The 25,279-nt window shown below is 38.6% G+C and overlaps 1 protein-coding gene across 1 annotated transcript; it reads left to right on the forward strand.

Annotated features, from left to right (window-relative positions):
- The first annotated feature begins 14,370 nt into the window (after positions 1-14,370).
- On the forward strand, positions 14,371-21,424 carry tmx1 (thioredoxin-related transmembrane protein 1). The gene is made up of 8 exons (XM_062440890.1): positions 14,371-14,605; positions 15,078-15,193; positions 16,648-16,693; positions 17,879-18,007; positions 18,471-18,516; positions 19,477-19,578; positions 19,685-19,751; positions 19,876-21,424. The coding sequence occupies exons 1-8, from the start codon at positions 14,382-14,384 to the stop codon at positions 20,115-20,117; spliced, it is 972 nt and encodes a 323-aa protein (XP_062296874.1). The 5' UTR covers positions 14,371-14,381; the 3' UTR covers positions 20,118-21,424.
- Positions 21,425-25,279: the final 3,855 nt, after the last annotated feature.

A 25,279-nucleotide genomic window follows, 5' to 3' on the forward strand; every position in this document is an offset into this window, starting at 1 on the left:
TGAAGCTAATGTTGGAGCAGTTGGCAGTGAATCCCCCAGAGAGTCTCAACCACATGAAGTCCCCATTGTGAGAGTGAGTAAGATGTTTGATAGGACATGGGGCACAATATGAAATCTCGCAGGTAATTAGGACTGCTCTGGTGGTTCCAGATGTTGATGCTGAAACAGCTGGTATTTAGCTGTAATTGCCATGCTAAGCTCTCCAGCTCTCAGGTATGTCTGGTCTTCCTTGTTCTTCCTTGCCTGGTCCACTGGGAAACATGGTATTTGATTCTGCTGACACAACATGGTTTTATAGAGGGAACAAACACATCAATTTCATCCCGTCTCTGCCTATACTCAGAGGATCGGAGTGTACCAGCCTTGATCTGTAGATGTTGTGACAGTTTCTCAGTGCCTTCAGCTTATTGAGATCCATGCAACAATGTGCTTGAAGCAAATACAGGACTCCTTAAGATTTTCATCATGCCAAACACAATTTTTGATACTATTTCTGTGATATTATTCTGCTATAAACATTAAATGTACTGACACCTCTTTATATAGTAGTTTACATTGTCAACAGTGGAGTCCACCATTCTCGTGCTGGATTCAAATGGCATTTAATTCACAGGAAACAATATATGTACATAGGCACAATTCAAAAGATGAGTCGGTATAAACATGTTTACACAGCACCAGACTGGCCTGATTAGCTCTTTACCACAGATAAAACTGATGAAGATGTTCAAGCTTATCTTAAAGATGCATTAAACAATAGTGATGGACACACAGCTCTGTTATAATATCAGTTTATTCATACTATAAAATCCTTGTGGCTTACATGTTTACAACTGATAGCCTAGTTACACATTCAATAAGCACAGCAAGATGTGGCCGTGTCACAGATAAATCCAACATTCACTCTAATTTTAGCTCTGTTTTTGATACTAAATGTTTGATTTTCTTCTCAAGCTACTTTTCTAACTAAGGGATATATCTGTTAAATATGCTAACTAACAGATAGATATGAGAGTGGTATCAATCTTTTCATTTAAGGTTCAGCCAGAAAGCAAATGAGCATATTTCCCAAAATGTCGGTCTATTCCTTTAACACAGTTCTATCTCTACAAACGTTTTGAATATTACATAAAACCAACTATAAAACCAAAAGATCAGCTTAAATTTTGCTTATTTTGAAAGAGGAAGACACATTGCAAGGGAAAAACAGTGAGAAAAAGAGAGATAGAGAGATGCATTAGTGAAGCTTTATATTTCTATACTATACATCACCACTGAGTTGAGGTGAAAAGGTGAAAAGACAGAAGAGCACTGTATATGTATGTCTGATGGAGAGATGTGGAGACAGAAAGAAGTGTAGCACCCAAAGTACCAGACTGCAAAGTGTTGCATTGTGCAGCCACCGTTTGAGAGGCTCAGTTGTGATTGGAGTACATCCTCTACCTTCTTACTCCCACGCTGTGCCACTTCTCACTCATCACTCTTGAAACCTTGAAATTACTGGAATCCATCAACTGTCACGTGGATGCCAACAGTCTCTGAGAGCTGTTTGACAATACAGCAGCACATAAAATGTTGCACTGCCCACTGATGGCAATCAGGTCCATGCAGAGATACAGCTGCAGGCCTGCTGCAAAAAAGAAAGCTTGGTCTTCAATCTGTGTTAAAGTAGGAAAGGGAAGTAACCTTGAAAATATTGAAAAAGAAAACGTCAGAATAGAGAGAATTATGACTGCTAGAAAGATAAACATCTACACCTGCTGCTGCTAAGAGTGTCAAAATTGCTGCAGAAGCTGTAATGGAACAACTGATAGTTCTGAAGTTTGCCCATTAAGGTGGGTGTATCATCCATATTGAATGTTTATATTTTTATTCTGGGGCTCAACTGATACATTTTTGTATGATTCATAGTTAATAAAGTTGTTTATGTATCTTATACTGGCCCTTTACACAGCCCCTCAGTTCAGCCTCTGTCTGAAACAGGCAGTTTTAGCTCCTGTCTCTTTAAGGTCCCCCTCCATCTGAGCCCATTCTGTTCTGATTCTCCAAGCTCCGTAGCTCCGACCAAGCTACATAGATAAACAATGTCGGATTTGTTTCTTTTACTTTACTGTCTTTACTTATAACATAAACTTCTCAAATACATTTGTACATTTTGAGTTGAAATCCGATTCAAAATATGCGAGTGGACAATGTGAGCAGCCTGTGGAACAAACTTATCCACAAAAGCTATGAAAAAGACGGCCAATCTGATATCATCACAAGGAGAGAATAGAGGTAACTTGATGATGTGTTCAGGGTAGGCTAAAGCCCTGCCTCTGACTTGAAGGTGGCATTTTTACATACACCTCAAGTTTTGTAACTTTGACTATGTTTAACATGAATGTATGACATTTCAACAGTATGACATGAAATCACAAAAGCATAACATGTTCCCTTTAAAGCATTTTATATCACATTCACATTAAATCTTGTGGAATACTTTTGGTGGCTACTGAAAGGTTATTTTTTATCTATCCAGGTATGTTTTTATCTCTTATTTTTCAAAGATGCACTCATCAATATTTTATAATAACAATAGTTAATATGAATTTTTAGGATCTTTTAGCTGTCTTTACTGTCAGTTATCAGTCCTTTCAGCAGGAGCAGAAACAGGCAGCTGCTGTCTTGTGAAAAAACACATTTTAGACCACTGTACGCAACCTGTTCAACACCAGGTACTGTGACTAGCTCATAAAGAGCTGGTCACAGTTGGTGGACACCAAAACAGAGCTACAAGAAGAGTACATATTGGACTTACATTAACCAGGGGTCCCAAAGGACACTAACGTTGCTTCATGTCTCTTGGTTGTGTAGAAGAAACATTTGTCATAAAGTGATAATATGTCAATAATGACTTTATTGTTTGTTCTGCCCGCAAGTGGGAAAAAACAATTTATGCAATTTTAATGAGGTAAAAGTCGCATTGCTGCAAATTAGCTTCACCTGTAAATGTGCACAGTAGCCAGGTAACTGATATTGCAATTATAAGGGATATTTATAATTGTCCTATATGAATACACTAAATAATATAAACCACCTGCATCTTACTAGACACAAATGTTAGATATTGTAAGAAAGCTGCTTTCCTTGTTGAGAACATCAAGTATAGAGATCAATAATTCAGCAACCATGTGTTTCCCACAGTGAATATAACAGTCATATAAGCTGTTTATGCTCTTCTACATCCACCCACACACACATTCACCGTGATGATCACAAGCTGTCACATTTTCCTCATAATATTTCATGATTTGTAACTTAGTGCACAGGCTGTACAAATGTAGAGCCTCTTTTCATTTTGTCATTATGGCGTTTGAAGTTTTTTTTTACTTGGGAGAGGCTCTTCTGTGTGCCTGCTTAAAATGCAAATCAAAAGTGAATAAAAAAAAATAAAAAGCGCTGAACTTCTCTCTTTTGGTTGAAACTTTTAGGCATATTATATCAGTAATGGTACAACAGATGTGCTGCCATTTCACCACTGATGGAGAACACCTGCTGTGACATGATGTGTGGCCAGAGGACAAGCTGATTTTCTGAACCTCCATTTGTGCTGCTGCAGGGAGAGTTTATTTATTAGGTGCTAAAAAAATATTTAAAAATTCAGGCTGATAGACTTTATTTTGCAGTAGTCACTTTGTGCCTCTACATGATCCAAAATATGGCGACACACCAAAGCAGAAATGATACAGACTTACTCGGTGGACTAATTTATTGGATTTGTTTTTACTGAACATCATGTAGTGTAATCCTGTTGTTAAATTACAATTTTGTTGTTATATTTTCTACCATCCTTCAGCTGTCCAACGAGAAGACATCTGTCTGCGAATTTCCTCGTCTGAAGTTTCTATTATTTTCTTTTCTCATGAGCTCAGAGTTTTATCTTCTAAGAGAACTTGAGCCGGATCAGGAACCGTTTTGAGATGAAATATATGATAGTGGGCTACACAAATAAACTTGACCTCACTCGACTGAATATGGATTTGAAATGATTATATTAAAAATGGAGGTTCAAGTTTATGAAATTGGCAACAGGAACAATTTCACCTCAAGATCCATGTAGGAGCTGTTGTGGGATTTTCATCATATCACATTATCATGATCAGAAGACAGAGTTCACTGGTTGCCATGAAATTGTAGATTTCCATATTTTTTCATAACACTTTATGTAATTCTTGTCCAATTCTTGTCCATGTTGGCGAAAAAAGAAAGGAAAAGAAAAGTTTTATAGTTCATTCTTGGTCTAAAAACAGTTTCACCTTGCAATCATGGTTCTGGTCACCTAAAAACATGGAAGTCCAATATGTATTCTCCTTTTAGCTAAATAAATATTACATTTAATCTGGGAAATCATGTAAATCAGGTACCATTTCAGTTATGGTAATTAAGTAATTATTAAAACTGTAGGTGGATAAAATATTCAATATTTATCATGCTTTTGAGGTTACACCATTTGACATTTTCAGGAGCATTCAGTCTTCCTTTGGTTAAAAAAAATGGTGCAAATGTCATTTCAAAATACATAAAACCAATAAAAATACAAAATGTACATTTTAATAAACCTGATGCTGCTTTTAAGACATTTTTAAGCTATTTTTGAATTGCTCATCTTGCCAACCCTTATTTGTCACTGACCCATAAATAGTGATAATGGCTGCTTTAGGTTAAATATAAAGGAACAGTGTTTGAAATGAAAAATGGTTCAAGTACTGCAACCACATTATTTTCTGTGACTGGCATCCACAGGCTGCACTGTAGCAGAGCAGTAACCATGGCAACAATCAGCCTCTGGCCAACCATCAACAGTTTAATGAACGGCAAATTAAATGTAAAATTAGAAAAATCTTCCACAGCCGAGTGTTTGTTGGTGGGAGCAGCTCCTTCTCACACCAGTGGGTTACACTTTCTAATGAAGTCTTAAAACACAAGAAACCACTTGAAGGCATCATTAGTGTGAAAAGTGTAAAAAGTCAGACAAAAAGTTAAATGATCATCATCGTAATGTTCGTGTTTATCAAGATATTTTTTCTCAGGACCAAAATGTTGTACAGCTGCTTGCTAAGCCACCATTTCAGCCACTTCAGGTATATTTATCACAATGTTCCTGCTTCCAACCAGGAGCAGCCTGAGCACAGTACTGCTGTTTGAGAGAACAACACGAAACAACATTACAACTCCCCGGTCTGCCACTTATATTCTTCACCGCCACATTAAGTTGAAGGAGACGCGCAGATGACTGCCAAGCAGGAAGGAGATTCATTTTGCGCCGTAAGTGGAGCAGAGCTGATGGCTGGAGAAAGGGGGCGATGGTAGGGGCACAAAAGGATGTCATCTGGAGGGTATTTTTAGAGTGTGAGGTGCACTGATAACTGGCTGCCATTGCAATCTGCCTGCAGGTTCCCAGCAATAATAACTGCTCTCATTCTGCAGATTCACTCAGAGTGAAAGGCTCTCATGCAGAGAAACACACAGACCGGCTGATTGGCTCTCTCCCTCTCTTACACACACAGACACACACACACACACACACACACACACACACACACACACACACACACACACACACACACACACACACACAAACACACACTGGCATGCACTCAAAAATATGGAAGTTTTAAAGTGATAGAACTTTGTGAGCACAAAGAAATAACACTTCAAGTTTGCAGGCCAAGATTTAGGAGTGAAGGACAGATTTGTTCGTGCAAAACATGTTTTCAGAGCTAAATTCAGGCCTTGTTTGATTCTTTTGGTATCTTTTTTTCAGCAGAAGAAACCTTGAACTTCTGGAAAAACGTCTTGAGATTACCAATAATTGTCTGTTCCAGGCATCGTGGCACCATCATGGCCAGGCATTATTACAGACCTGGTTTTAATTGATTTCAAATGTTTTTAGCTTCACCGTAATGTTATCTGTTTACATGTATTCATTCATCGTTTTATTTTTTTCTATTTACCTACCTAATGTTGTTTTGCATTGATGTAGTTGTTCCTCGACACCACTGTAAATGAAGATTGCTCCTCAATGGTCTTTTGAGGTAAAATATAGGTTAATAATAAAGTGTTAGTGACAGCTATAATTATTCCTTCACACTAGCCATGAAGCGACCCCTGCCTAGCACGACAAATCCTTTAAAGAGGTCATATATATCTGGAAGAAGAAGAGGGGATCCCTTTTCCTTTTAATGCACAGGGGCACAGGTGGTTCCAGCATTTAATCAGGATGCTTGAATGTCAGGATTACCTCCATGCAGAGGCATCCACAGAGAGGCATCCTGGGTGCATCAAACTGGGAATAGACCCAGAACCATGCTGAAGGAATTATATCCCATCTTATCTGGGAACATCTGCTGGAGTACATGGCTGGAAAATATGGATGTCTTTTTAATCTTCAAACCTGAAATGTGACAAGAAATATGGATGGACTGAGATTGCAGGATACATATGGCAGTTAGGATCTCTTCTTCACAGTTAAAAACAAATTAAATGCTGAGGGACAACACTGAGAACTACAACTTGACATTACTTAAAAAGCTGAGTCTAATAGGATTGCACTTCACCTCTAGGTCAAACCAAATGGATTTTACTCTGCTCACAGTTTTTGTATGTGACGGATAGAAAATTCAAAACCTCGGAGCACTGAAGCTTTGAAGATACTGAGCCAAGAACAAGCTGTTAATGTATACATGCTGTCAGAATTCATTAAGAACATTCATTTATTAATCAAATATGGTCCTATAGATTGATTAATGCTCAAATGTATTTATTTACTTAATATATTTAATTCTACTGTTTAAACACACCGTTCATATGTGTAGCATACAATTGGCAGACATTCTCTAGAGATATTTAATCAAAAAAATAGTTGATTAATTGATTCATCTTGTTGGTCAACTAATCATTAGGCAACAGTATAATGAAGCAAAAATTGCATATTTTCTTTGGTTCTAGCTTCTCAGATGTGAAGATCTGCTGCTTTTCTCTGTTTTTTAAAATTGTAAACAGAATATATTTAGATTTAAACCTGTTGATTGGAGAAAACAAGACATTTGAACAAACCCGGATTATCCATATATTGCATGGGGGGGGGGGGGGGGGCACCAAATGATTAAGACAACAAGACCTTTAAAATATTGATCATATTTTCTATGTAGCTCTATATATTATATACTGGAAGACATGCAACAAGTACAAAAAAGAAAAACAATTGCAATTCTTTGAGATTCAGGTGAAATACATTATATATTTATTTGGGTGCCCCCCCATCAATCACAGTGGTCAAGCTCCACACAGTTCGCCAAATTATATATCAGACTTCAGACTAATTCAAAATGGCTATTTAGCACAACTGCTCTCTCAAGTTTGCTTTTAATAGCAAACGTGAAAAAATAAAAGCCAGGCATATAACCAGGATTGAGAATATACCTTCAATCTGAAGCTCTACTGGTAAAGATGCAGGAAAGTTCAAGTTGAGACCGAGCGAGCACGTGGCTACTAGCAGCAGCAAAGCTAACATCAGTGCTACGATGAAGAAGCTAGTGTTAGCACTGCCAGAGAAGCTACCTGCTCAACCACAGGTATTAGGGTTATTATCTTTATAGGATATAGGTATATGGCTCAGGCAGCAGACACAGGAGCTCATGAGGTGCATTTGGGGATTTAATGAATGACTTAACAAGCACAATGTCAAGAAAGAAGATGTTCTGCTAAAGGTAAGGCTTAAGGGCTGTCCACACTAAGAATCATAACTATAACTAGATAGATAGATATTTACTTTATTCATCCCCATAGGGGAAATCCATGTAGCCAATAGCTCATACATAAACACAAAACACAAATACATAAATAAATAAGAACACATAAAACACAAAAAACCCTAAAAGTTATAAAACTAAGCAAACATATACAAGAACATTATATTAAGAGGAGGAAAGACTAATCAGAATGATTGCAGTGCCCCAACACTATCTAATGATGTTATCATTGTAAAGTCTGATGGCTACAGGTACAAGGACCTCCTGAACCGCAGCACAGTGAGATGAGCCTCCCACTGCCAGAATTGCTCTCCTGCGCTTTGAAGGTGTTGTACAGAGGGTGTTTGGGATTGTTCATTATGGCTTTTACCTTTGCACCTGTGCCTGTGGCCCTTTCTACAGCCTTCCCCAATGTCTCTAAACTGTTAGTATCAAGCACCGAGCCTGCCTTCCTCACAAGCTTATCCAGCCGCTTCACATTGCTGTCCACCAGGCAGCCTCCCCAGCAGACTACAGCGAAGTTATCCTTAACTCTAAAGATAACCATGCCAGCATCCACACATATGAACTGTAACATCCTGTAAATAGCTGCTGGTTCCAGCTGTGTCTGCAGCTATACTAGACATTGATGAGCTGTTAATGCTGTATGTTGACCAGAGAAATAAAAAGAAAAGCAGAAGGGTTCACAAGCGGCTGCTGATTCAGTCTGTTGATCCGAAGTATTTCAGACACTAGTTGCTGTGATGTTTCAGTATTTACAGACCAAACTGACCCGATCCACAGCAGAACATGTTGAAGCAGAGACACAGTGTGAGCACACATCTAAAGACTAAATGATTTCACATTATAATAGAGAACAAAGTTCAAACATCTTTGTATAATAAAGAGAGACAAACCTATCTAAAGAAATCACCTCTGGGTGTCATTCTGTTCCAATATGTGGTGAGAGAGGAGCAACTATGCATTAAAATAAATAAATCATTACTCAGTCTCCAAAGTTAAGATGATATTTGCAGGTTTTGGGGTTTTCCTGTAAATGTCAGTCTGGAAAGCAGATTGTGTTGTGCTATATGGTTTATAGGAAGGATTTTCATTGGCTGTCAGTGTTTGTATTGTTTATCAAATCAAAGTGATCCAACAATATGGTTCACCACTGTCAATGTTGTTATAGTTGTGGTGTGGATGGGCCTTTACATTATTTCTGGGCAAATATATGATGCAGTGTGGTTAATTTGATAGGCCTATGTAACGCACAGCTAGCCTATGTCTGAATCAGCACCATGAAGGCGTGGAGAGAGAGACAGAGGAAGCGATGCTGTTTATTTCAGTACAGTAACACTTAATTGCTGTTGGTATTCTTATGCTTGCAACGGTCATTATCGGGCTTGCCTTATTTGGTTGGTATTTGTGCAATATTTTTTGGTAACGGTTTTGCATGGAGTCGTCATACAGGCCATTTATGATAGAAATAATGATATTTAGCATGATGTGTTGCATTGGGGTGTGAGTTGCATTCAGATTTGAGGGCTTGTATGGCATTTGTTGTGTTTTTCTGTAGTATGTGAGGTATGTTCATGCCATAGTAAATTTCACTTTTTTTTACGGGTGAAATCAGGCGCAGTCACCCTGGGGCATCCTAGAGTGTTAATCCAGGCCTCCAAGACATCACTTTGAGCTCTCAGAACTTTGAAATGGGTTTTCACTATTTTTCAACATTTAATTGCAGCTATACTCTTGTCTCTCACATATACAAACACATTCATTACAGCATATGTGATGATAATACATCATTACATTCAATCTACTTCAAAATCTAATCAATGTATTTATTTCCCCACATTTTCGCTCACTCACAACAGTAATATCTGTTGTTTTCTATGAGCTATTATCAAGACAACAACACCACCTGCTGGTGATAAACATTTACTATCTCTCTGCCCATATATCTATATCTATATCCATATCTACAACTGGACAAAAGACTAAAAGGATTTTATTTCTTCATCTTTTTTAAATTCAAGGACTTTTTAATCCTTTTAGTTACTAAAAAGATTTGTCTTACTGAACCTTGAGAGTTATTTTTTCCTCCAACAGAGAAAACATTGCGTTGCTCCAGCTCCCGAAAGCAAAGGAGACAGCGCAGAAACAAAGAAACCTCAGAGAAGGTAAAATATATTTCTTTCTTTTTACTGAGTATTTTTCAGGAAGAAACAAAGTCAAGCAAAAACAAAGTCTGCTACAGAATTACAATCTGTCTTTTCCTTCATGTTGCAGCCACACTGATGAAGTTATTGTGGTGGAGTTCCATCGTTCCATCGAAGCGGATGAAGAAGACACTGGAAAGAAGATCGAGAAAGTGGATTCCAACAGGTAACTTCACAAACACCGTCACATGTTCATAATTCAGATTCAAAAGCACAAAAATAAGAAGAGCAGTGTTGTGTGTTGAACCTCAGCACTTATTTTTGTACCAGATTTGTGATGTTTTGTACTTATTCTTTGACCAGATACTTCCTGATTATAATAAACATTTTTTAGTATTACAGTATTACACAATATTGACTGTGTGTTTGTCTTTTACTGTAGTGCTAAAATCTCCCAAAGTCTCTGTCAGCATGTCAACTGGTTTGGGTGAGTAAATCTGTTGAAAACCACAAATATTTAGCAGCAGGTTTGTTGTAGCTCTGTCAAACGTGTTGTGTTTGTGTGTCAGGTTTCCAAATCCATCCCAGTTGTGTTACATTAACTCCAGCCTTCAGAGCCTGATAACTTTGAAGGGCTTCATCGTTCAGATCATCGAACAGGTGGAGGTTTGGAGTTTGGTGCCAGAGGCTGAACTTATCAGGTACAGCAACCCCCCCCCAACACACACACACACACACACACTGAACTGAAATAACAGCACTAACAGCAGAAGTACTCTCTCATTTTTTTTCACCCTCTGCAGAGGATTCATAAACATTGTGACACTCCACCGTTCCACGGACGTCGTCTGCAAAAACCAGGCGCTCGTCATGTTCAAGTGCATCGTTTCAATGCAAAATCCTGAGTTTGCAGACTACCATCAGAAACTGAGTCAGCTGCTTTGATTGTTTCTGTTATTTCAACTCCTCCTCATAGTTCCTCTTCTGTGCATTAAAACCCTGTGTGTGTTTGTGTTTCTGTGTGTTCAGGATGCTCATGAATTCATTACAACTATCTTGGATCAGTTCAGGAATATTGCTCCACTGTTGCAACAGGAGGCTGCCCTGGTGGGGAAAATATACAGATGTCCAATTGAAGAACATTTTGTCTTCCAAATTCAGAACACCAGAACCTGCAAGGGGTAAAAGCGCACAGAGACATACATAACACACAATTACATAGCTCAGCACACTTAGTCTCTTCATACAGTCTTTTTTTATGTATATATGCCATGTCACATCACATATCTTCAATGAAACATAAATACAAAAACATTGTCAAAGGTTTCCACATTAAGTCTTAATGTGAGATTTTTAATTTAAATTAAAATCTTTGAGAATATTACTTTGGGCAGCATTACTAAGTCCTTACAACAGTACACCTCATCATGACCTCTCCAGCTGTAATTTTATGTGCAGATGTGGAGCCAAGTCTTTCAGAGAAGAGGACTTTACTAACCTCTCGCTTAGCCTGGTACCTGGAGAATCAGTCCAGAGGATGCTGCAGGATTACCAGATGGTAAGATGCACCTGTCCTCCTTCAGTGACATCATTTTTATTGTTTTATTGTGCAGTATAGCACTGACAGCGTGTTGTCTGTTGTTTAGGAAGAGGAGTTGGAATTCAGATGTGACTGCGGAGCTAAAAAATCTGGAAGGCAGTCCACTTTTAAGACACTGCCACAGTGAGTGACATCATATCTAGTGCTGAACTACACACACACACATACTTCACTTGTTTCTTCATCTCATTCTTATGAGTCTTCTCTTCTTCTTGTGTTTACTTCCTGTCTATAGGGTGCTGATGATGTAGCTGAAGCGCTTCCGGTACGCTCATTTCATGCAACTTGAAAAGCTGCGGTGTCAAGTCCAACTATTCAGAGAGCTGATGGTTACCTCTAGCCAGGTAAGAAAAAACTCACCTGAGTTCAAATACAAAGTAAGCATGTGGTCTGTGTGAACTGCTGTTTTATGTGCATGTGTTGCTGACTGTGTTTCTCCTCAGGGTGACGGATGGTACAGCTTGGTCAGCATCGTTAGCCACTTAGGTGCTGGGATGCAACAAGGTAAGATGATTAGATACTGAAGTCACGCTGTCACTTTCTCAGACACATTGTAGATACATGACTGTCCATCAGAGGTAGAAATATGTTGACACTGACTCTCCTTGTTGGAGCGGAGCAGCTGTAAAGTGGAGCTGTTTTATCTGTTTGAGCATTTTTTTTAAACCATCAGTTAACCTTCATAACCTCTGCACATTAAGACACTTTAACTAACAGTGACTCCTCTCCTGTTAGGACACTACGTTAGTGGGGTACACCCGGATTCGGCGCTGGATGACCCCACGGACAAATGGCTGTTTTACAGTGATACACAGGTCACAGAGCTAACGGGGGACTCTGTGTGTCAGCGGCGTCAGTGAAGCGCCTACGTTCTTTTTTGATTTGAACTGTTTCTCTAGACAGACACACACCCACGACTGTACTGACTACAAGTTGTTTTTCTCTCTTCTCAGATGTAGAGCAGCATGAAAGGGTGGGTGGTGGGACTGTGAGGAAGACACCTGCAGGTAATTGGCCACAGGAGCTAAAACAGGTTAAGTGTTTTTGTTTTTTTTTTCTCCTTGGTGTCATTCTGCAGGTGGTGAAGGGAAGATGGAGATTCAGGGACAGACCGTCAGCTCATATCGTGGCCTGAAACAGAAGGAGGAGGAGGACCCCGTAGCCCTCAGGAGGAGGGGCTTGTCCCAGAGAGCCTGGTTCATACATATATCATTCTAAAGTGGCACTGGACTGGACAATCACTGAGAGAAATGGGGATGAGTTGCTCTGAATCATCATGGCTTTCTACAACAAATAACAAACAATTTAAGAAGAAGATGGAGAACAAGGACGAGAAGACAAACAAGAATACGGACAAGAAATAATATCACTGAAAATAATCATTATAAAAATAAACAAAAATAAAAAACAATGAATTGTATACTCTTTATTTGTGTATTTTACTCTCAGTGCCTTTGAGTCTTTATGGTTGAAATGGGCTTCACTGATAAAGAAGTCTCAACATTTGTCCAAAACAGCAAGAAAGATCTTGAATAGATGTTCATACTATTCAAGTGTTTTGCCTAATATGTTTTGAAGGATGTGTAATTGTTGGCTGGATTATATTTGTGTTAAACTAGCTTGTTAACTAGTCAGACAACACATCATGCTAAATCACATCAGCTCATATTCATACTGAAGTACTGCCAAAAGACAGAAGCATCAGGTGAGAGGATGGAGGAGTTGAATTCACCACATGGGATGCCCTCGCTCACTCACACAGCTTCATTTTGTGGGGACAACAATTACTCATCAGACACATACTTTCATCTATCAAACACGTAAAATAAGTAACAGTTTTAAAAGGAAAACTCCTGATGGCTGCCCCTACAATACTGATTATGGATCTACAGCTGACTGATTAAAATTGGTTTATTACTAATATAACAGAATGGATGTGAGGGACAAATGTAGTAAAAAAACAAAGCCTAATTAGAGAGCATGGGTACAGTATAAATTACACCCTCACCAGGCTCAGGATGATATTGTGAGAGTAATGATACCAACAACACAACTGTTGCTGAATACTTTTCCTGAATGAACTAAGATGCACTTGGAACAGAACAGAAGAAAATGGAAAGAAAGAAAAAGCTTTTTGACTCATGAAGTTTTAATGATTCATGTATTACTTAAATTCTGCACACATGAAAATTGTGCACATGGGACAACTTGTGCAATACTGCTTTTAAATGCTTTTTTACTAGTTTATTGATTTGGGATGATTGTGTACGTGTGCATGTTTGTGTATTTATTACTGTGTATTTTTCGATTTTTTGTGTTCCGGCACAGCAAAGCTAATTTCGTTGTACTTGTGCAATGACAATAATGTCTATTCTATACTACATGTAATATATTTATATTATAACTGTGGCCTTTTACCACTGTTCCATCGAAAGTGTTACATACTGTGTAACAGCCTGATACAAAAATGAATGGGTCTAACATAGAATTGGGTGAAAATGTAAACCTTATAAACAGTCAAACCAAGGCGAAAAGTGGCATAGTCGATGGGAAGGTCGAATAGGACGTTAATTTTTTTAATCTTATGAATGTAGACTTTGGCTAAAATAATGAGCAAATTAATGACTAACTATTCGTTGCTGTAAAATTAAGCATTGTTGAATATGAGTAACAACAAATCAAGTTCTTTGAGAGTAATGTCCTTGGAAATATGTTTTGAAATATGTGAACTGCACCTTTAATTCATGGTTTCACATCCTGTCTGTCAAACCCCAACAAATCACGTGACTCTGACGTTTTAGGCGCATAGCGGAAGTGATCTCTGAGCCTCGGACAGGGGCAGACATGGCGTGTTTGTCTGCAAGCAGCAGCAGCAGCTCAGGAAAATCAACAACAACAATGATTTCTTCTTTACTAAAACCGACACAGCACCACCGCTCGTTGACATGCTGTTTATTTCTGGTGATTTATTTAACGTGGCTGCCTGTTTCTGCCAAACAAGGCAGTCTGAAAGAAGTGACCGACGGTAACTGGGAGGAGATCCTGGCCGGAGAGTGGATGATTGAGTTGTGAGTGCTAATAATAATTACATTAACTTGTTGGTGGTGGTGGTGGGGGGAGGAAAGCACAGTAAGTCATATAGTTAGGGTGAGTTTACCTCTTAATGTTGTGTCTAATTTAATCCTATCTACCTGTATTTAGTGTTAATTAGCTTAGCTTAGCCACAGAGCTACTACACCAGCTGCTAATCAGGTCATCGGTGCTTTCTTAGCTGTGTTTATCTGCAAGTGATTCTGCATTTTTGTCTTGTTAAAACTCACTTCTCATCTCTCGCTCTCTCTCTCTGCTTTCTTTCTCTCTCTCTCTCTCTGCTTTCTTTCTCTCTCTCTCTCTCTCTCTCTCTCTCTCTCTCTCTCTCTGCTTTTCTCTTTCTCTCTCTCTCTCCCTCTGCCTCTTTCTCTCTTTCTGCTTTCTCTCTCTCCTTTTCTCTTTCTCTCTCTCTCTCTGCTTTCTCTCTCTCTCTCTCTCTCTCTCTCTCAGCTATGCTCCGTGGTGTCCAGCCTGCCAGCAGCTGCAGACGGTGTGGAAGGAGTTTGCAGACTGGGGGGAGGACATGGGGGTCAACATAGCCAAAGTGGACGTGACAGAGCAACCTGGTAGGCCTGAATGAATGACCTCCACCACAGTCAGCTGCCTGTTTTACTCTCTGACTTCTATATTTAATGACACATCAAAAGCTATTAAAGCAGTGAATCCCAGTCTTTTCAGGCTTGTGCTCACCCTTAAAATAAAGCAAAGCTCACGCCAGGACCCCTCCTCACATGTTGCAACCTAAGATATTCAGCTTATCATCATGTTAGACAAAGAAAAGCAACACAATCATCATATATGAGAACCTCAAAATAGCTTATGTGTCGCATTTTTGCTTAAAAATGACAAAAAAGTATTTAAAACAAAATCCATCAAGACAAAATGTAAAACAAACACAAGATTAAGAGGTAAAGATCCCCTCCACACATGTTTTAAGACATGCTTTGTTCTCCACAAGAGTTGTATAAATACTTAATTTACTTATTTAAAATTATATCTACAATATGCAAATATTATAATAATAAATATAATAATAATAATAGTTTAACTGCTAATACAAGATGTCTCTTACTTCACTGTAAAGTCTGTTCTCAGAGTTTGTTCACTTGAGGCTTCAGTTTTCCACATCACACTTGTTTACGTTGAATATCGGCTCAGGATTGGCTTCCAAACTATTTGTGATGTCACAAATCCCGCACGCAGGCCCGAATCTTAAAATTGGATCTTCAATTAGCTCGGAGAGAAGCTTCCCACATTCAGCAGATGAAAGTGAAAACAGGCTCCGAGTATCAAACACTGCACGGTGAAGCTCAAACATTCGACTGTTGGAGCAACAACAAAAACATATTTTTGAGTGGAGGAGGACTTTAAATAGAAAATAGAATTAGACCCCAAAAAAAATAAAGGTTAAAAGGTTACATTGCAGAATATGAAATCAAGAGCTTCGAATTCGATTGAATACAAGGCAGCTGCAAACAGAAAGGTACTTGATTTAAAAGAAGTGAGAGTTGCAGCAGACCTCAAACATGTGGAGAACAGACACTGAAACTTTATCCACTCACTGATATCTGCCACATTTACAGACTTTTATAGCATTAAATTCCCTCTTTTTGTTTCCTTGTTGAGTTTAAAGTATAGAAACAAAAAGAGGAACTTTGGCACTAAGACGACTGTAACATTAAACATTAAACCATGTGGACGGCTGAAGCTTCAGGTTAACTTTACTTTTAAACACATTTTTGCACAGAAGAAGGACTGTGAATGTTGTCCTCCTTAATTTACATTATAAGTGCATTATGAAGGGATCTTCTAATGGTCAGTATGAACAGGACGAATGATTACAACAAGTTCGTTATTTACTTGATTAATCGATTAGTTGAAATATCGCTGTTTCCTGTAGTCTTGTAGCTGCGGTCAGATATTATTTGAGCTTATCTACTAAAGTCAAAGTCTGAAACTCTTCACAGTTAGGTTATGAGTCAAATGTTGCTTCCTGCTCACTGTCGTCTCCTTCTTTAAGGTCTGAGCGGGCGATTCATCATCACCTCACTTCCTACTATTTACCAGTAAGTGCTAAGTTATTTTGTGGTTTGTATTGCTTCCTCTTAAATGCGACTTCTTGTGGTGTCTGTAGTACTTCTGTGCACTCAGTCTTTAAAAATAATGTGGTTTAACTTAGTTTATACTGTTGTGTGTTCTTAGTTTAGGTCCCTGTTTTAACTGTGAAGTCTGTAAAGTGTCACACTATCATTTTAAAAAGCTTGAATGTTGGTGTTTGACTTCCTTATATATCATTAATAGTAATTTATCCTCAATATCTTAACATATGTTATTATAAATATATTGTGACTTACTTAAATATTTGACATTTGGGGAAAATATTTAACTATTTGACTGGGAACAGCAAAAATAGTTAGTCCAGGGCTGCAAACTAATGATTACCTTTCATTGTTATCTGTTTATTCTGATTAACTATGTAATCTACAAAATATGAAGGAATGGTTAAAAAGCAGATCACAAGCAAATCTTCCCTTTTGAAATATTTGCATTTTTGTTTGATAAATGACTTAAATGTTTAATTGATTCTTGAAAAAAAAGATTTGATTAATGTTCTGTTCATTTATCAGTTAATTATTACACTATTTCAGTCCTGACTGTAAATGAAAGACGGTCTTACCTAATCTAACATTTACCAGTAACAGAAAATCGAAGGTTAATGTGGTGAAACAGGACGCTGAGTAATAATAACCATCAGCTGCTGCTTAGACAAACCTCGTAATGTCTTTTTTAAGCTTTTCGTTGTCAGTTTGAACTTCAATACTCCTTCAATAATACTTTAATACTGGCTTTAATACTATACGTAAGCTGCATAGTTTACATCTAATTTAAACGGTTAACTTAACGCATTGAAACTAAATACAGAATACAGTTTTTACTCATCAAATAGTTTTTATTCTCTTTTTATGTATTTTGCTGCCTTGTGAAGCACTTTGTAGCTCGGATTTTGAAAACGTCTCTATAAATAAAGTTTATTATTATTAAAATAATTATTATTATTATCATTATGATTACATAATATTGCCATATTACTCATTTTGCCTTCTTATCCTGCCAGTCATTAAACATTGGTCCTCTCTGTCAGGGTCTCTGCTGATGAAGGCATCTACTGTACACAGACATGTTTTGGTTGTGTGTTAGTCTAAGAGAATTCTCAAAAGAAAACATGACTCTACATCTGTGTGTGTTTTCAGCTGTAAGGATGGCGTCTTCCGAAAGTACCAGGGAGCTCGCACTAAGGACGACTTCCTGAGCTTTGTCGACGAGCAGAAATGGAGAGCAGTAGAACCGATTTCCTCGTGGTTTGGTCCGTCTTCATTTCTGTGAGTTCACAGCTTTATACAATTACGATGATGATAATACAGTTTGATGACGAGGTTACATAAGGCTGTTTCTCCTCTTTCCTACCAGCTGTTTGATATTATACTTCACTATAAAGTGGTTATTGTGAAATGTGTTTGGACCAGTATCAGCCAGTCCTGAGGTCTTCAGCTTTCAGCAGAGAAAACTAAATTTTCGTTGATCCTGCGTCACTGTTTCTCCTCTTTGCTTTGAAATAACATCACAAAAAAAGCATCACATGCCTGACCTGTTAGCCATGTTAGCTCTATTTTTAGCGTCTTTCTGTTAGTTTAAAGATCACACTGACAAATACCCCTCCTTCCCCCCCCTCCATCCTTCCCTGCTTGTTAAATTTGAATGTTTAAGCTTTGTAGTGATGTTACAGTTTTGCTAAATCCTTATTGAATTACATGCTGGAATTTTTCCCTTTCTTCTTTTTGGCAGAATGAATTCAATGTCTGCTTTGTTCAAGCTCTCCATGTTTATCCGGGTAAGTGAGGATTTCCCATTTGGAAGCTCCGACTGTCGACATGCAGATTTTTTATATATAGTAAAGTATTTATTTCATATAAGCCACTTAAAGAGGAATTTATGTCTCATTGATGCCCCGATGGGAGATTACATGTGGAAATCAGAATATCTTTTATATGCAAATTACAACGGGGGTATTAAAAAGTCATATAGTCAATAAACAGAGAAAAGACTTATTTTACCTTTTATATAGTGCAGATAATATATATATATATATATATTTGGACAGAAAGCTGACCTTACAGGGGACACATACAGCTGTTGGAGTTAATAATAAATCCTCTCTAGTGTCTCACATTTTTATTTTTGATTATTTTTTGGTGGCGTAAGATACCAGAAAACCAAAATGCCTCCTCTCTTATGTACATGGCTTGTCATTTACATTATTAAAGGATAAAACTGGCATTATTTCATATTTAACAAATATCCAAATGAAGAATGTGTTGGTATTGTCGTGGAAAGATGTTCATTTATATGTAAAAGTTTAAAGCAGGTTTAAATTAAAACAATAAAAACAAATATGATATTATTTTAACTAATCACATTGGTTTTTATTTGTAGAAATGTGCTAAAAGCTGCTTACATTTAGTTCAACGGCTCTTCAGAGAGCGATACATTTGTGGTTTGGAGTTATTGCAAACTGGAGAGACATAATTTACAATTTAAAATGTGGCCTAAAGGTGGCGCCAGAGGAGAGGTCAAAGAGGTCAAGTTGTTAGGTTGCTTTCCTTTAAGGGGATGATTGTTGGAAACAGATTAATAAAGACAAGGACAGACAGGTGTTTTAAAAAGAACATATTTTACATTTTATAGAATTTGACAAACCAGTGTGTGAAAATATATAAGAGCTTCTTTGTTGTGTTTTTATTTGCTTATTATTTATCTTAAATGTTAATCATGTCTATTTTGTGTCGTCCAGCGTTGCCATAACTACATGACAGACAAACTGGGGATCCCTGTTTGGGGATCATATGTGATCTTTGGCCTGGCCACCCTGTTCTCTGGTCTAGCTCTGGGACTGGTGAGTAAAAACACCATCGTTATTTTTTAATGAAACACTGATGAAGGCGCGTTGAAAGTGCATCAAACATGAAGTGAACGATGATTGTTGTCTCTTGTCTTTGCAGCTGCTGGTGTTCATTGCAGATTACGTCTTCCCTTCACGACGGTTTTCTTCTCATGACTACTACCAGAGTGAGTTTTCTGAGATTATACGTTATGTTTCTTTCATAAAATACAAAATAAATTGACAGAAATAGAGCGAAGATATTGTTTTTCTCGGTGTCACTGGTTCTTTCTTTTTTTCGTGACTCTGCAGAGAAACAATCGATGGAGCAGGCGAGGTTAATCCAGAGACAAGAGGACGAGCACATGGCCGACGGCGAGGAAGATGACGACGAAGAAGAGGAAGAGGAAGACCAGGACGACGTCTGGAGGAGGAGGAGAGGCTCCCCCGAGGGGCGCCCCGAACCAAAGGGTCAGGGTTTCCCAGATGAAGCCTTGAGGAAGAGGGTGGTGGCCAACCGTGAGGTGGAGGAGGAAGAGGAGGAGGACAGTTAGAGCGTCGGCGTGGAGCGTCACATGGCTCCTACTCCTCTGAGAAGAGCGCCGCGGAGTCGGAGGAGCTTTGGTCTCGAGCAGCAGTGTTTACAGCAGGGAGCCCTCCAGTAAATGCCCCCAAACACCCTCCCTCCTCTTCCTCCCTCCTGCCTCCCTCCTCCTCCTCCTCTTCCGGGCCTCCAAAAACACCTCACTTCTTTTCTTCTCCTTCCCCTCCCTCCCTCGTTTTTTTCAATCGGGAGCGCTTTAGACTCTCTCTCGGCCTGAGCAGCAGGCTCCATCTGGAAAAAAAAGCAAAACACTCCCGACACCTGTTTTCACTTCTGGAAACAAATTGCCTGGTTGAGGTTTGGATATGAAGTGGAGTAGAGCTGGATTTTTTGCAATGTTGTTTATGCTATGCATCTTTTTTGTTTGTTTGTTTTTTAATGTGTTTTATTTTATGTTTATCTGAATTATTATACCAAGCTTACGTTTTAAGATTTATGTTGATTTTACTACTCAGCTAATGTATACATACATACAGGTTATTTTATGTCTCATGTATTTTACAAGTCCTGACAGTTCAACCTAAAAAATAACAACACACCATTCCACACTCAGTTTATAAAGGAGGTAAAAGTGCAAAGAAGTGGCCCAAAAATATTTTAAAAACAACGGGGGCACAGAGGTTTAAATCTGAGCCCAGTCTGTGTAAAGTGTGCATACTCTCAGCACAGGTACGTATGTTCTTTAAGGTGGGGGCAGGGACCCTTTTTATGGTATTTGTGCTTCGCTCAGCCATCACTCCGAAACTTTTGACCGAGCTGCAAAACAAACCAACTAGAAAACACTCGATAGATGCAGGTTTTAAAAATAGGAACAATATATTCACCCTGAAATGAAAAGGTCTGGTGAATGCTGTTCTGTAGACGTCCCCCGTAATGTATCGTACAATCAAACAAGGGGATGTTTCTTTGTCTCTGATTGTTTACTCGTGGTTCTCTAATTATTAAAGGATGTTTACTTAAAGTGGGTCTACAGCGCCGTGTATGCATGCTGTGATTTAAAAGAAAGGAGGAAAAAATTAGGGACTCTTGTATAAATCGTTTGATACACACACAGAGAGAGAGAGAGAGATGTGGCATATCCGTCCGAACGCTGCTCCGCTTCGTGGAACAGTACAAGGACCTGAACAAAGCGGTCTGCGCAACAAAGGGAGGCGAAAATCCGCCGACTGTAATCTTTATATTTAAACACTTTTAATTCGATTTTTATTTTTCTCTTTTGTTTTAAACTGTAAAATTAAAACAAACTTATGAAGTTGATTTATCTAAACGAGTGTCATTTTGTGTAGATTGGTTTCTTATTGAAGTAATTTGAACAAAATGCACTTATATATGCATCTATTTAGGATTAACGACTCTGAAGCACAGCCTGTTTCCATTTCAGTCTCGTAAGAACAAAAAAGGAGGTGCGTGTGTGTGTGTGTGTGTACGTCCAGTATTTTTAATACACATTTCACTGTGTTGGTTTTATGACTTGCATAAAGTTAGATTTTTTAAGCTTCTTTTTATTCCTAAATAAAAAAAAGCATAACTACTCATTTCGGTGATGATTGAAACAGGTTGTGAGGTTGTTGTTTTTTTTTACCCGACCACTATTTAAAGCTTGCAGCATTCACACTTTACTCTGAGCCGGCTGTGCTCCTTATTGTTTGAACTTCTCTTTCAATAAACTGTTAACTCTGACAAACTTTTCTTACTGTTTGTGTTTCTTTCACTCAAACAAAAATGAAGCTCCACTATTTATATCTCAATGATTCACAATAGAGCAGCTGGACACGAACACCTTGAAAGACAAGTATGAAGTCTTTCTTCTGTAGAAACATCTGCCAAAAATAGTATAAAGGTGAGTAGAAGTAATCAGATCCTTTACTCAAGTTAAAATACCAGTACAACAATGTGAATTTCTACTCTAACAAGATAAAGGTTATTGTTATTGTCAGCAACATCTGCTTAAAGTGCTGTTCTGTGATGAAAAATGTCCTGTTATGTATTGCAGTGTCATATACGGCTGGGTATCGGTACTCGATAGAAACTAGGACTTGCAAAAAAAAAATCAAATAATTTAGATATAGAGCAGTGGGGGGAGTTTATGCAATTTAATGCTTCTATTCACATGATGGGTACTGAATGAAGTAGTCAAATAGTTTAGGTATTGTTAAGTCTGTATTAAGGGTACTTGGATTGATACTGGTATCGTCATTTTTTAAACGATACCCAGCCCTAGTGTCATGGTTTTTAGCTGTGAGCTCAATTCAAAGAGGTTAAACATTAAAGTTAGTAAATCACACTTTAGTGGAAACCAGTAACAAGCTCAGATAAAAGGAGCTCCAAAAAGATATTTGTTCAATCTTCAACAATGAATTTTAAATTAAACTCACGTTTTGTTTTGTTTTTAATGTAAAATCATCTGGAAAGTAAGAAATATATGTAGTGAAGTATAACTAAGTAAAAACTAACTAAAAAAGAAAGCAGCTCTTTCCAGTAGATGTCACTCTCACACTTGTTTTGTTGTTCAGCTCATAGAGACAAACAGCAGGCAGCAGCGGCTGCTTTGATGAATCACATGTTGCTTTTCTGGTGACCTCTGACATGACATCCACCTCCGTGTGATATGGTGTGATACAACATTAACGCCACACTTTGGGGACTTGGAGACAGGAAATGCTCCGTGCCACTTTTAGGCATTCTTCCAACAAATGTAAAACTACAGCTCACATTTCCTTTCATTGGTCCTCCTGGGGCTTCCCATTTCAGTCCATCCTCTCGAGTGGTGTGACTCCCTCGGGATGAAGAGCAGATCTCTAATCAGTGCTGTCATTGAAGCTCGAGTAGCCTTCTGCACACGCTCTGTTTAGCGTAGGTTAATCTCTCGGGGGTGGGTGGTTGGGTGGAGAGGAACGGAGGGATTCCCCTGCTGTACTGTCCTGCTGCAGGCATGCTCCAGTGCAGTGAGGTCGTGGGGTGTGCACATGCAGAAACACTCAGCAGATGCTTGATAAAAGCTGCCTGCACCGGCTTTGATTTATCAGGACATACACAGATTCCTCTGTGCTGGATGGGCAGGCCTTTGTTTCACTGCTCTGCTCAGTAAAATGAACGCAGATGGCAACACTGCTGGTTTAGTGGTTTCTGTTCTTGTTCATTTAGCTTCGGTCCATATGCTTTTCTATTGTCCGTGTTTTCACTTTACCAGCAAAAAGTTCTTCGGCACAAGCTGCATAATGACACAATTAAGCTGTGTCGCCACATTTGTAAAGAACATTTTTAATAAGAGGGTTAGGGTTAGAGTTAGTACCGTTCATGTACTTTTTTTTCCTTTTTTTGCTGCTGCAGATCTGTTTCAAGCCAGCTGGCACGAGTACTGGATTTCATTATTCACCTGCACTCACCTCATCGTCTGTCTGTGTTTCCACATCAATCACATGTCGTTGTTCTGATTCTCAAAAGTGGAACATTGCTTGTTGGTTGTGATCAGAAGAAGTGTGATTGAGAGCAGATTCTGCAGAGTTTGTTTGTCCACATGTACTTTATTCTTAAAGTCCTTCTCTACTCAAAAGTATGTTTTTTTCTTCTCCTTCTCCAGTTTGATGTTTGAGCTTCACTGAGCAGAATGACGTATGTGCAGAGTTTGACACTAGAAAGCTGTTTTCAAACCTCCAGATGAAGTAACAAGAAGAGGAAAGTGCCTTTAGGGCAATTGATTTTTTATCTTTTTAAACCCCTTTCAAGTCCCCTCTACTAAAAACATGCTTTTCTTATTGTAATGAAGAAGTTAAGTTATACAAAACTTCATTTTAAATTCCAGTGGTGACTTAAAGTGTCTAGAGTGAAAGTGTGAATAAAATGATGAACAATATATCTACAATATCTAGTGCTAATGGACAAGTGCAACCATTAAAACATAAAGTCTTGGGTTTGAATATGCACTCAGCTTGAGCTTTAAGAGGATAGTATATATAATAAAAGATATATGATATGAAACAAAAGGGGAAAACTGTCTGTTAAGGAGTTTAATCTGCTGTGTTGACATGATGGGTGTCAAACATGAGCTGTTACCTCTTACTGAACCTCTGAGGAGGTAAAATAAGTGCAGGATAAAGATATCCAACAGAGACAGACATAATGAGGGTGTGTGTGTGTGTGTGTGTGTGCGTGTGTGCGTGTGTGTGTGTGTGTGTGTGTGTGTGTGTGTGTGTGTGTGTGTGTGTGTGTGTGTGTGTGTGTGTGTGTGTGTGCACAAATGTCCGTCTGTTTGTCAGATTTATTTGTGGCTCATGAGCCAGAGATATTTCACACAGAAGTGAAAGACAACCTCACTACAACGGTGTCTACGGAGGGTCTCGGTGAGAATATCAGGTGTAAGTTCTGAGTTGGTCTTGAGAATCCGTCTATCATGGATGTTGTCTCTTTATCTCCTCTCTTGTCATGGTGAGAGGAAGTCCACGGCTTCAACCTGAGTCACTTTTTCCACCTCAGTGGTGAGCAGCCGACCACAAACATAAACAGAAACTTTTGTGGTCTGGTTTCCCACGCTGCTCTTTGCTCAAAATTCATCTAATTTTCGCTACAAATCAATTTCATTTCCACTTTGGCAACTGCATTTTGTTTGGTTTTTGTTAATGATAATGGAAAAGTAGTCCCACAAATGATGATGATCAACTTTACTGGCAAAGCAACTTTTCCTGCTCAACCTGAAAGTTTTTTAATATAAGAATGGAGCGTCTCCTCAGTAGGCCTGTGCACAACAAAGTTAGAAGCATTTTTGGATTGAAGTCCTTTTTTTGAATTGAAATCCCTGGGCCAGTGTCCAGGAGGTTTTTTTTTTTTAACTTCAAACCACAAAAATCCATGAGAAAAACAAGGCAGTGTTATATGATCCTGCCTCTCTCGCTGAGCTACTGGACGCCAGCGAGGTGCGAGTGCAAGCGTTCAACAAGGCAGCACTTGTTCTCCGAGCGGCTGTGTCCCCTCAGTGTCCTCCGTGTGGTTAGCCCATTAAAATATGAGAAGATGAAGAGATTCAGATTCCTCTGTTTGGGCTTGTAATGATGATTTATTCATCACTCTGAAATGCAGAGGAAGATAATCAGGAGACCAGGACAAAGGGGGTGGTAT

Source organism: Scomber scombrus, chromosome 19 (assembly GCF_963691925.1).
Source record: "Scomber scombrus chromosome 19, fScoSco1.1, whole genome shotgun sequence".
In the NCBI taxonomy this organism is placed as follows: domain Eukaryota; kingdom Metazoa; phylum Chordata; class Actinopteri; order Scombriformes; family Scombridae; genus Scomber; species Scomber scombrus.